This window comes from Epinephelus lanceolatus, chromosome 11 (assembly GCF_041903045.1).
Source record: "Epinephelus lanceolatus isolate andai-2023 chromosome 11, ASM4190304v1, whole genome shotgun sequence".
Lineage (NCBI taxonomy): Eukaryota > Metazoa > Chordata > Actinopteri > Perciformes > Serranidae > Epinephelus > Epinephelus lanceolatus.
Window position 1 is genome coordinate 4,671,635 of NC_135744.1, and position 14,460 is coordinate 4,686,094.

Here is a 14,460-nt window from a genome sequence, read left to right on the forward strand (position 1 = left end):
GTTGTCACATTCGTCACTGACGTGTAGGACTCCAGCCATGAAACTTTGCAGCCGGAGGTGGTGTTGGCAGCCTCACCCAAGGAGGATGGAGGACTCTGACTGGAGATGAGAAGGAGCAAGGGGTGGATCTAACTCACAGAGTGCAGCAACCGGTAGTGACAGCTCACAGACAGCCTGTCAATAGAATAGCCCCACTAATATGTGTAACTTTGGGCCTTGATAAAATGTAAACAGGTGAGTTATACAAAACTTCTCCTCCTGTACAGTTGTCATGGAGGGGGAAATTACCTTTAGTGCCCAAAACCATTTTTTGTACCAGGCTGTAAACATGTTTATTTCCGCTGGGCATTTTAACATGGGGATTGACTATGTTTTGGAGCAAGCCTCAAGTGGCCATTCAATGAACTGCAGTTTTTGGCAATTCTGCCTTGACTTCATTTCTCAGCCTTGGAGCTTGCTGCTTGGTTTGGAAACACTTTGGTGGTGCTGTGAATTATGAGGGAGACGGTGAGAGAGAGCAGTGTATAGAACAAAAAAGGCTGTGTCACGTCTACTACACTACGGCAGGTTACATCAGTGGGAATACTTTAAATAGGTCATCTAATTTACGTTGACTTCACCCTAGTGTGTCAATAGGTGGCACTAGACAAAAACAAGGTGCAACACAAACGCTACATACTAACATTATCCCTGCAGTATTGAGGCAGCCATTCCTGACTGATTCAGACAGAGCAAAAGAAATCACACCGGCGACAGAAACATTTACAGACGCAGATATGAGACCTGCCTCTGTAGATGAAAACTCAGGCTTTACAAGTATGCTCAATGTATTAGAACGGTGTATATTACAATATTCCTTCAGGAGCCCATTTCAGTCAGACTGTAATTCCTGCTTTGTAAAAAAACACAAAAGCCAAAATTATAATGGTAGTTTTAATACACTTAAAAATTATATAAAAAAAGAACAATGATTTTTCTTTGTGTGTATTTGTTTTTAACTACAATACTTAATTTTATATATTTTATAAGGAGCTGTTTTTGTTTTGTATGCTGCCAAGAAGACACCCCAGATGATGGGTCATTTAGGTATAGCTCCATGTATTTGGTGCAAGCACATTTTATTGGTCTATATACTCCCTGTGGAATTTTCACTTGTCACAGTGGGTTAGGGGGCACCTGTGAGGCTAAATAAGTTAAAACAGAGGTAAGGGGAAAAAAAGATAATATACTAAACATGTCTATGAGAAAGTCATTAAAAAAACTCTACAAAGTGAAATGGATCTGTCAGAGAAATACGACAAAGAGGCACAGGTGTGACTATAATAAAGTCCAGATGATCCAGAACAGCGAAGGTGGTATGCAAATAAGATCGTGGACAACCCACACAGTCTACACCACCTTTGTTCAAGGTGATAACTGGACGAGGTTTACGGAGGCAGACATGGGACAGTAGCTGTTGAGACACAGCAGTCACTTTAATTACTCATACCTAATAGCACTGCAATGATTAGCTGATGTATCGATTAGCTGAACAACAGTAAAGTAACCAGAAACTATTTTAATAATCGATTTATCACTTCAGAAACGTTTGGAACAAAAATGTCAAACATCCTCTGATTCCAGTGTTCTCAGGCTCCTCATCTGAGTGGACTTTCTGCCTTTTTTCTATTTTGTTATAATAAACTGAATATCTTTGATACTGGACTGCTGATCGGACAAAATAAGACATTTGAGGACCACTGGTGAACTGTGATGGACATTTTTCGCTAATCGCTTTCGACACAAGTAGTAAGTTACTTTGAATTGATCAATTAATCAAAACAATTATCAGCAAATGAATCTATGAATAATAACTATATATGTTTTCTAAATCTAAATGTTTGGTTCACGGGACCATGCATGGTCAAAGGACAGCACAGAGCACAATTAAACAGCGTTCATTTTTTTTGTGTGATTAATTAATCAAAATTAACATGTTATTTTGACATCCCTAATTTCATAATTAGGTAGTATTCTTGTCACTAGCTATTACAGCTAATGTTACTGCAACCTGCATGCTAACAAAGTGGCTAACTGTCACATTATTTTAGGCGACTGAAAATGGATCAACACCCCTCTGAAGCTTTGATTAATTGCAGGTATTTCTCACTGACTCTTCGATGCCCAGAAGATAGCCCTAATAATAATCGTAAGTAACAGTTCCAATATGGAGAGCTTTACAACTATATGAAATATTCAAATTGTGCTTTTTTTTAAATGCTTTTTACCAGTAAAGCTGTGTGTCTATGTGTGTATATGTAACCAAAAACAGCCACAGGCACATTCCCAATGCTTTTCATGACTGTGTGACTCAGATGTTATAAATTAATATGACAGCTTTGAACTTGTTCAAGCCTATTCCTGGTCTCTGATCTGAATGCTCTATGTCATGGCAATCTATAATTACTGCAAAAGATTTTACTGTTCGTTTTATCGTGATGTTGCAGGGATTTGGGAGTGTTTTGTTCCTTTATGCCTCGCTCCGCAGTCGACACAGAATATGATCTATCCTACACAGCGCAACAGGGCGTTGGTGTGACAGCTTACACTAAGTTGCTCAGCACTGCTCATCACCTCCTCGAACCACCAGAGACATACATAATGCATGCCACTCCAGTACAGAGTCCCTCTCATATCAAATATTGAACAAAGAATAGCAGACATGCAGTATTAAAAGCCCCGCCTCTGTGATCAATATTCATTAGCCTGGTGAGATTGTTGTTTCTCTTTCTCTCTGTTGCCCGATCAAAGTGAGCACTTGCGTTAGGGCTCCAACCACGCGCCGACCACGGGTGGCTCGGCACGTTACCATGGAGACGGCCTCATTTTCACCGTGCTGTTGATGCAAGAAGCAAGACCCAAAAGATGGGAGGGAAGGAAATAATGGATGACGTTGGCTGGTGAATGGAAACCAGCATGGAGAGACGGGCTGAAATAAATATATGACACAAGAGTACACAGACAGGTTAATGACTGTCTATGCAAAGAGTTTGGAGTGGGTTATCTGTATGACGCCAGCAGTCATCTGCATTAATTAGGAATGTGTGATAGTGTTTCAGGAACACAGGAGACACGGTTTCGATTGGAGACAAAAACATGAGTCAGTCCACTCGGTTGAAATCAGACTGATAAGAACGTGACAGGCAGCGAACAGGCTGATTAGGGCCGTGTGCTGTTACCACTGGAATGACCCTCAGTGAGCTCAATTTGACCTGGGATGAAAGCAGGACATTGATGAATACCGCATATATTCAAAACAAAACCATCTCACATGTGCAAATATGTATGTTGATGCAAAACAGAGAACCTCACACTGAATGTGTGTGTGAGTGCATGTCTCACCATGGCACTGATGGTCTCCTCCCAGTCAGGTCGCTCTCTAGGATGGATGTTTGCCAGTTCAGGCACAATGTCGTTGTCCTCCAGGTGACGTCCAGGCCTTAGGCCCCTGCAGCCAACACACACAGGCACACCCACATACTTAAAACCATATTAAATTTAAATTGGATGACACTTAGCTTTAGGGCTGTAACTATAAATTCATTAGTGATTCATCTGGTGATTATTTTGTTTATCTCTAGGGGCACCCACTTGCTCACCTGGTAGACCAGGCTCCCCATGCAACCCTCCAAATCAATGTGAAAAAAAGAAAAAAAGTGAGCATTACAAATTTCTGGACGCATCTTGAAATTACTTATCTTGGTCAGCCTAGGGCTGTACTAAAGCTTCATTCATTGCGATTACATCCAAATTCTAAATCAACATTTGCATGCTTTTTTTGTGTTTGTCTTTTCACTGTGATAAAAAAAGGGCTGGCCCCTGAAAGTCTGAGATTTGAATCATCGGCAAGACCTCCCAGTCATCAGCGTTTGCTTCAAGTCCCAAGGTATTGCTGTAGAGTGACCACTCTTAATTTCAATGCTGCTCTTTGGCACAGGCTGCTGCGGACAGACGGCCACTCGCAGGAAAAGAAACTTTTCACTGTAAGACTGAAATAACGTTATCATCTCCCTCCTGCATGGAATTGGTGAATTTATAGCTCACAACAACTTCACACGATACAGTCTGTGGTTTTTGTTTGTTATCTAATGTTGGCAGAAAATGTTGTTGCGCATAGTTAGCTTGTTTGCAATATTACGTGAATGTCATTGTCACATTGAATGTCAGGAACAGGTTAGACAAAGCGTCGAAGGACCACCTCCAGAGTGCTAGCACGAGCTAATTAGCAGCAGCGGTGTAAATCCAACACCAAGCTTTTAAATGGCTCAAGTCTATTGTTAAACTTATCAATGACGGCTAGCCATGTGATGCTACAGTTAGTGATTATTTGTATCTTTACCTGGCAACCCAGTCTGAAGCATGTCCCTCTCTCTCTGGCTGCATGTGTGAGACTGAGTCACTTGTTTGTCTGAGTTGAGGAATTAGATTCCGTTCATGGCTGCATAGGATTGTTTTGAAGCCAAACATTTCCAATAACTCTAGAGCGCTGTGAAGTCCAAAAGTCACAATTTATTGAAAAAAGATGGATGCAATCATTTCTGAAATTAAAATGTTTTATCTAATTAAATATTCTGCTTTAGTTCATATTTGTTGCCATTTAGCCTTTAAAAACATTTTCACTGCAGTCAAAAAACTGCTTGCACACAAATGGAGACAAACAGCTGTATTAACATGGCGGTCTGGCAGCACTATAAATTACATTTATTCATTAAATGTTGATTAAACTAAAAAAGACAAACACATTTAATCCAATAAATCACTTTATTCAAATTTAGGATTTTCTTTGAGGTTTTTTATTCTGTAGGGTAATTACATCATAAAATATGACGACAGATATTCAAAGCTTCATTGGGAAACCTCAACAGGAACTTTGAATGTAAAAACAAAAACATTCAGTACAGCCTTAGTCCAACTGACAGTCCAAAACTCAAAGAGATATCATGATTCAAACAACTAATCGATTATCAAAATAGTTTATGATTAATTTTCTTTTGACATCAATTAATTGTTTACGGTCAGCAGACACCAATAAAGCAAAGCAAACAAGACAGGGCCTTTGAAGATTTGATGAAGATATTTGAATTGGTACTGCCTTCATAGAACAACTTGAAGTTGATGAGATGTCTCTCGACATAAACTTCTCATCAACTTCAAAGACTGCCACTGTTTCCAGAGAGGTTGAGAGAAGCAGAGAACAGGGAGAGATATGAAAAAGATTTTCACAGCAGCATTTCACAAATTGACTTGTGGCGCATGCACGCACGCCCATGTGCACGCCCGCACGCACGCACGCACGCACGCACACACACACACACACACACACACACACACACACACACAGTATCTCAAGGATGATTCTGAACCATCATCCTCAATGCAGCACTGATGTTATATCTACATGAGTCTAATAAACTTGAGAAGACAACAGAGGGAGTTAAAAGAAAGCAGGAGATCTCTGTTTTTGTGGAAGACAGAACTGTCCGTAACAGCTGCAAGATGATGACGCCATCTAGTAGATGCTGAAACAATGTCTCTGCATTGAAATAATTGGACTTAAGGGCCAGGGACTCTGAGTAAAGATGCAGGGAAGTAAGCCTTAGTTATAAGCAAGTCTTCGAAACTCCCTCTAACACTACTGCTCACTGATCTGACTTCACCATTCAGTCACATTATGACACTTTTCTCAGCTCAGCAATGTTGAGTAATACTACATACCCAGACAATTTCAAATCAGGACTTAGAGGTACAAAAAGATTTCTCCAACTTTTTCTTTTGTTGCAATTTATATTCCAATAGTTTCATTTCAGAGAGTGAACAGAGTGTTTGTAAAAGGAGTTCTCCAACAGTAAAAACAACTGGCACTTTTAAGTTTAAGTAGGGTTGGGCAATGAGACTAGAAACCCTCTTAGACTTTGGATATTGTAATATAATATATGTATAAGTGCTGTTTTTTTTCTGTTTCTTAAAGGCTGCATTACAGTAAAGTGGTGTAACTTACCAGACTGTTCTACATGTTCTGAAAAGCCAAGTTCAGACCAAAGATTTGCAATGACACGAACTGAAACAGGCAACTACTTGCAATGCATCATTCTGCAACGTTTTAAAAACCTGCCGGTTCACACCAATGCAACTAGATGAGACAGTGTATCATCTCTATGCAACAACTCTCTGTGCTTCTGTTCTGATTTCCAGCTTTTCAGACTTATATTGTGGCTGAATATGATTTGCATCTTCTTAAAATATGAATGAGGATAGTGTTAGTGAGATACTGGCTACTGTTGCATTTTTAGTAGTGATGAAACAGAGAAAAACAAAGGAAACGAGCATCAGGGTATAAGCACATACAGCAAGCAGCAGCAGAGACCCACCATCCAACACTGGTACACCATGAGGACCGAAAAACAGAGGGTTCAGTGGGGTCGGACTGTTGGAGCACCTGCTGCAGCAAGCAAACATGCTGTCTGCGGTCATTTGACTTGACCAGCGGACTTCATTACAGGGCAACTGGCTGTAGAAACAGGTGACGTGCTTTACATTCTAAAACCAGCCACTGCAGTGTTTCCTCTGGGATTTTTTTCAGCAGCGGGAGGAGGGGGTGAGAGACATCCCCCCCCCAGGATCTGGTTCGCTGCCCTATTCTTCAAGACGACAGACTCTGACCTGGTGCTCCAGTGTGATGTCACTTTCAAGATCCTGCGAATAACGTTAATTCCAATAGGAGTAGGGATGCACCAAAATGAAAATTTGTGGCCGAAGCCAAATAAAATTAAACGCTTGGCTGAATACCAAGTACCGAATACCGAATGCCGTTTTTTAGTTTTTCATTCGTTTTTGCAGATGAACCCCCTCCAGATTAGTGTTGTCACAGTACCAAAATTGGGACCCACGGTACGATACCAGTGAAAGTATCACGGTTCTTAGTATCAGGATACCATAGCAAAAATGAGACAGATGTGCCTTTTGTCATTTATAAAAAGATAAATCACTTTTCTATAATACATCAATGATATTTCAGTGGAATAAAGTACTTATTGACTTATTCATACTTCAAAAACAGCATCAATAAGTGATTAACATAGGGGGATCCAAATAAAATAAATAAATGAAATAAAAATCAACCAGCCACCCTCCTCCCCTGACAAGTCCCTTCATAAGTAAAGAACAGTCCCTTAAAGGGAAATTTCGGTTTATTTCAACCTGTCTCCTATCGTCCTAAATTTGTTTCAAGTGACTAGTGACATAAAAATAATAGTTAGCATGTTAGCCATTAGCCTAGATACAACCGGGGCACATAGTAGCGTCAGACCTGTTAAAACGTAAGTGAACGGGCATACTTCAAGTGCAAAGTTAGTCCACTAAACAAGCTTTTTTTCCACAAAGACCGCCTCATATCGTTAAGATAAATGTCAGAAAACATATAGAAAACGACATGTAAACGTGTTGTCTTACCTTACCGGTGTGCTGCCATGTTTGTTTACCATTTAGCTCTGCTTTCCAAAGCGCAGCCAAAATATGGCGAGAACAAGCAGCAATCTCATACCGTGCCTGAAATCTCGCGAGCTCTAGATAAAGCCCAGCTGGATACTACTCCAGGCCCGTTCACTTATGTTTTAACAGGTCTGGCGCTACTATGCGCCCCGGCTGTATCTAGGCTAATGGCTAACATGCTAACTATTATTTTTATGTCACTAGTCACTTGAAACAAATTTAGGACGATAGGAGACAGGTTGAAATAAACCGAAATTTCCCTTTAAGTGCAGTGAGGTTTGTGGGCCGTTACCTGCCACAAAGAGAGAAATGTGAACGGCTCGTTTCTCCTCTGATACGCCACATACTGTGTGCCGCCATGGCTCGGCTGTTCATTACCAAGCGGGGACGCCTTCCGCCTCTCTGCTCCAACACTGACTGACAGGTGACTCCACTCATTCACCCTCACCACTGCCCCAGGGCCGCTACAATATGCTATTTACAGAAATAACACTGGCGATCTGAACCGGTCAGTGGCGAAAAAAAGCACTTTTATACGGGACGCATTTGCCCCCATTACCGTTTTAGCTCATTTCGCAGCTCAATACTGAACCAATTTTAGAATGAGTGGTACCCATGAATCATATGCACACATACACATGGGGAAATAGAGCCCAGGATGAAAAATACCGAAGTTGTCCTTTAACCCAAACAATCCACTGACTTGATCAAGAAAGCAGAAAATACACAAAAAACACCATTATTGTTATAATCAGAAATTACAAAACACTACACACTAAACCACTAGCCTTTTCCCAAATGAATCAACAATTAAAGAATGACAGTAAACACGATTACACACTCAAAGCACACTAAAAGGTAAAACGTAACATACTGCTCAAATACCTTACCACCATTCTGAAATAATTGTATTCCTGCCCACTGCACCAAATCCTGAACAATATACTGAACACACATGCACACACACTGTGTATGTACAGCCTGATTCCCAATGGATCTCATTAAAACCAGTGAGGCTGAAAAAGATCACTGAAATTCTTTATAAATGGTGCAGACATTCACAGCTTTGGGACCCAAAAGGTCATTAACATAACCTTGATTAGAAATGACTCAAAAAGAGGTCAGTGGGATAAAATAAGAAAGAGCAAAGGAAGTGCTACAAGTACTGGGAGGTGTACATTCATTAATATGCAAAACACTTTAGAAAATATTATGTTCACTCTTTAAGTCAGTAGCTCCCAACTGGTGCTGAACCCAGTGGCTGGACCAGTTGGGAACCCCTGCTTTAAGTAAAAATCCAATCAAAATCTGAGTATCAAACATTTACTCCCTCTAGTGCTGATGGTGACCTTAAAAAGGCTGTGCTTCGCTCATTTACTTATCTTTGGACTCATGGTGCTAACAATAGAGTCAAATAATCACCCAGATTCAGTTAATGAGCAAACTATCATCTAGAGTTGGGTTGATTTCTGGTTTTGCTGGTCCGATGAGCTTAAACCAGTTTGATTTTATGTAAACTGACTGAACCAGCACTTGTCTTTATAACACATTCTGGCAAATTAAAAAGTAGTCCACATCAGCAAACTGTGCTGATGGCATCAATGTGCTACATCCAACTCATATTGCATAAGTAATATGGCATATGACAACGTGATTAATATATCATGGTTATAAACAGACTAACTGAGTCACATACATTTTACTGACAGTGTCTGCAATCTGAAGGAGATCAAGTTTCAATAAAGGTGGGAGGGGCAAGAGCGACTCATGCCGTTTTTTTGGGGGGGGGGGGGGTTAGTTTTAAGTTTTACAAAGCCTGCAGTGCTGCAGTGGACGAGGAACAGCTGATTCTTGAAGTAGAAATTAGATTATCGGCACGATACCTCCTTATTTCACTACAAAAGACAAAATAAACTGTCAGCTGGCTGGAGGGAGACAACTTTAAATTCTGCAAAAAATTTTTAGGCTTCACTGAGGTGGAAAAATTGGTGTATGGATAAAAACAAAATGAAACAAAGTGCACAGGAAACAGGCTTAGAAAATAAAAGTCCTAATATTTGTATAACACTAGTGGATGGAAACAGCCATTAATTCACATTTTCTTGGCTACTGTAACATTCAGGTTGAGTGAGTGTGTTGAGAAAGGTGTGAGAGCAACACGGTGTTGAAAAAGGAGAGACACTGGACCTGACTCACTCATATGTGCATAGAAATGTTCTTACTTTGTGCACAAAATAAGTGTGTACACAAAATTACTGCAAGATTCTTGACACATGAACACCAGCCAATTTTGTTGCTGCCATGCCTATGTTAATGAATCTAAATCATTCTAAACTGACAGGGGCATGCCCGCTATCTATAACCAGCGTACTGCCAGGCCGCCATTTCTCGATATAAGGAAAAATGTCCAAGCTCAGTCTGTTATTTCCCTCTGAAATGTCCCTGTAGCCAGGAAACAGATGGTGGACAGGACTTGAACCCTAAGAAAGAACTCAATGAGAGTGATGTGTCTGATGTAGGGATGTATGATATTGGACTATTTGCCAATATCTGAAATGCCAAACAACTAATTTGGCCTATAACGGATACCGAAATCAATTGATCCGATTTTTTCCCTACCTAATTTGAGTGATCATCAAGTATCTTTTGTAGTGTAATTGAAATCATAATGCATGCATGCTCTTATCGTGATGGCCCACCAGCAGATGAGCACATGACATAGAATGCTTTTCAATGTATGTAATATTCATTCATTGTGCAAAATAAGAATAAGCATGTTGGCTGATACTGATAGTTCATTTTAAAGCCAATATTGACCCATAACGATGACGTATTATTGTGCATCCCTAGTCTGATGACTTAGATACCATCTGGGGAATTGATTTGATCTCTTTAAACATGTCAGTCTCTGAAGATGCGCTCTCTCCTGAACTCTTGGGGGTAGGGGTGTGCCATATCATCTCGTTCATGAAAATACCACTAGAGTTTTTAATATCATATGAAGAATTAATATCGTGATACTTGCAATATTTAGACTTGTTGATAGTGACATCATACTGTTACCCATGGCAACAACAAGCATGGCTGAAAGCGAAATGATTTCAGACTCTGCGGTGGTTCCAAAAAGAGGGGCAGCTTCAGTAGTGTGGAATCAACTGTGGTGTCCTGAATGTTTTATGAACAGCCCCAGACTTTTCACTCTCTTTTGGTGACTTAAGGGCACTATGTGTAACAATTTCAGCTGTTCTTTGAGACAAACAAATTTTGCAGTCAAAAGTGTGTCCTAGCACATGTGTATTTACCTCCATCAGCGTATCTAAGTATGTCCATAAGCTCCGAAATTCTCATTTACATATACAGTCAGGTCCATAATTATTTGGACAATGATACAGTTGTCATCATTTTGGCTCTGTACACCACCACAATGGGTTTTTAATGAAACAATGAATACCTGCTTAAAGTGCAGACTCTCAGCTTTCATTTAAGGCTTTTTTCAAAAATGTAGTATGAACCGTGTAGGAATGACAACCATTTCTTCACACAGTCCCCCAACTTTAAGGGCTCATAAGTATTTGGACAAACTAACATAATCATCAATTAAACAGTCAGTTTTAATACTTGGTTGCAAATCCTTTACAGTCAATGACTGCCTCAAGTGTTGGACACATAGGCATCATCAGATGCTGGGTTTCTTCCCTGGTGATGCTCTGCCAGCCCTTTACTGTAGCCGTCTGCACTTCCTGCTTGTGTTTTGGGTGTTTTGCCCTCAGTTTTGGCTTCAGCAAGAGAAACGCATGCTCAGTTGGATTCAGGTCAGATGATATGACTTGGCCATTGCAGAACATTCCACTTCTTTGCCTTAAAAATGTCTTTGGTTGCTTTTGCAGTATGCTACAGGTCAATGTCCATCTGCACTGTGAAGCATCGTCCAATGAGTTTTGAAGCATTTGGTTGAATCTGAGCAGATAATGTAGCCCCAAACACTTCAGCTTTCATCCTGCTGCTCTTGTCAGCAGTCACATCATCAATAAATACAAGAGAACCAGTTCCACTGGCAGCCATACATGGCCATGACATAACAGTACCTCCACCATGCTTCACTGATGAGGTGGTGTGCTTTGGATCATGAGCAGTTCCTTCCCTTCTTCCTTCTCTTGTCTTCCCATCATTCTGGTAGTTGATCTTTGTTTTATCTGTCCATAGTATGCTGTTCCACAACTGTACAGGCTTTTTACATGGTTTTTGACAAACTCTAATCTGGCCTTCCATTTTTAAGGCTAACCAATGGTTTGCATCTTGTGATAAACCCTCTGTATTTATTCTAGTGAAGTCTTGTCTTGCTTACAAGAGCAGCAGGATGAAAGCTGAAGTGTTTGGGGCTACATTATCTGCTCAGATTCAATTAAATGCTTCAAAACTCATTGGACGATGCTTCACAGTGCAGATGGACATTGACCTGAAGCATATTGCAAAAGCAACCAAAGACATTTTTAAGGCAAAGAAGTGGAATGTTCTGCAATGGCCAAGTCATATCATCTGACCTGAATCCAACTGAGCATGCGTTTCTCTTGCTGAAGCCAAAACTGAGGGCAAAACACCCAAAACACAAGCAGGAAGTGCAGACGGCTGCAGTAAAGGGCTGGCAGAGCATCACCAGGGAAGAAACCCAGCATCTGATGATGCCTATGTGTCCAACACTTGAGGCAGTCATTGACTGTAAAGGATTTGCAACCAAGTATTAAAACTGACTGTTTAATTGATGATTATGTTAGTTTGTCCAAATACTTATGAGCCCTTAAAGTCGGGGGACTGTGTGAAGAAATGGTTGTCATTCCTACACGGTTCATACTACATTTTTGAAAAAAGCCTTAAATGAAAGCTGAGAGTCTGCACTTTAAGCAGGTATTCATTGTTTCATTTAAAACCCATTGTGGTGGTGTACAGAGCCAAAATGACAACAACTGTATCATTGTCCAAATAATTATGGACCTGACTGTACATTGCAACCGGTGTCTCATCATGTACATGCGCCATCTTGAAAATACAGGTATGTACAGGGACATACTTGAGAAATACAGAATCACCTTTTGCGTTTTCACTTGTCGGTTTCTGGTTTCCGCCTGCAGGTAGAGTGACGAAAAGCAGCAGCAAGCATGCTAGTCACAAGTGCCAGTGCATTTGAAAAAAGGCAAAAAGGAATCGTGATTGGCGATTTCAAAAAACGAGGGTCAACATCGGGGTAGCCTTTCCCAGGTGGAGAGAGCTGCTGAAGGAGAATCACCGCTAACAGTTAGCTGTTAGCGGCGCTGGTCGCTAACAGCTGTTAGCGACGCAGTGTTGCGAGGAAAGGGATGAGGTGTGTGAGGTTGAGCCAATTGTCAATTGTCAGAAGACAAGACGTGATTGGTTTGTTTCGATTTACACCCGCCCCAACAGTCCTATGTTGTAAACACAGCCAGCATGTTGAGGAGGGGGTTTGTCAACTCACGTTGCGCGTGTCTGTGTAGGAGCCTGAATGAATACTCCATGAAGTATCGGATGACATGGTTTCATTAATGTTACCATAGCTTTTTGGTACACAGCAGCTACCATTACACGTTTGAAACAGTACCCCATTTTTTTGTATTTGGGAGCTGCTTAAATGTGTAATTTGTGGTAGATTATATATTGTTGAACTATTAATATTGCATACAGAATCTGTATCTCACTCTGAGTTACTGTTGTTTACAAGCTAAAGAAAGTTTTTATTGAAGATTTGAAAGCAAACTGTGAGGTTGACATGTAAAAATATATCCTTTTTTTGCAATTTTATATTCTTGAATTAATAATGATTTTTTTTTTTTTTTTACTAATGGGTCATAACATCAAGAATATAGTTTTTGCAAAAATACCCTGAGATATTGTGATATCATTTTAGGGTTATCTCGCCCACGTCTACTTGGAGGTAAATTACAATATTCTATATTAATCTGTTGACTAACAATAAACATTGCCTACATATGTGGAATTTCAAGGCATCAGAAATTTAAATATTATGTTTTATAAGATGTTTTAAAGAATATATTTTTTCTCAGCTCCACTCAAAATAACCTCAGACTCAAAGTTTCTCTTTCTCTCTCTTTGTTTGCTCCATGTTCGCAGATCAACAGGATGCACCTATCCATAGTAATTATCACCTCCTTATATGGTGGATACTGGCTATTCATGGGCAAGGATGTATGCTAATTGCTGACTAGTGGGAGCACGCTGTCAGTTTAAGACTGATTGGCATTCGTGAACATGCACACATGCCAACAATCAAATCTGAGTTTCCCACAGCTTTCATGAATCTGGTCTAAGTTTTTAGTACCAATGCTTTTTATGTACAAATCTACTCACAGATTTACTAACATTTCATAAATAACCCCAACTGTTTGTAATTGACGCCCACTGTCAGCAAGTGTTCAAGGGTTTTGGTGCACACAGAGCAGAAACATTTAGAGAGGGCCAATGAGTAAAACTGAATGAGAGAGGTTATTAGTGTGAGTTAATTTGGACAATAGCAAAAAGAATAAGATATTTACACAAAACAGATTTTTTTTTGCTCACACTACATGATTGCTTGATCATTTCTGTATAAAATATAATTGTTGTGCTTGCAAAATATTATTTTACATGTTCTAAATGTCCCACCATGTGTGAAACAGAATTGAGGCACAAATATAATTCCATATTGTCAGTTGTTTTTCCCATAGCATAAGCAAACCATTGTCTTCAGCCATGTTGAATCACCGTCTTGTGGTAAGTGATAAGAAATAACTTGAGAAGTCACTGACTGACATCCCACAGCCACAATGACCCTAATGACATGCTTTAAGCACCACTTACCAGGGAAGGCTTGAGAACTACTGAGACAGTGTGAAGCACTTTCAGATGCCAGAGATAAAGGCCAAA

At 40.1% G+C, this 14,460-nt stretch overlaps 1 protein-coding gene across 4 annotated transcripts in view; it reads right to left on the minus strand.

The window, feature by feature from the left end:
- arhgap32b (Rho GTPase activating protein 32b) overlaps positions 1-14,460 on the minus strand; it is a 221,406-nt gene that overhangs the window by 118,565 nt on the left and 88,381 nt on the right. For all 4 annotated transcript variants that reach the window (XM_078172161.1, XM_078172163.1, XM_078172162.1 and 1 more), the window contains one exon: positions 3,382-3,487. In XM_078172161.1, coding sequence (XP_078028287.1) covers positions 3,382-3,487 — 106 coding nt within the window. The remainder of the gene's footprint in view (positions 1-3,381; positions 3,488-14,460) is intronic.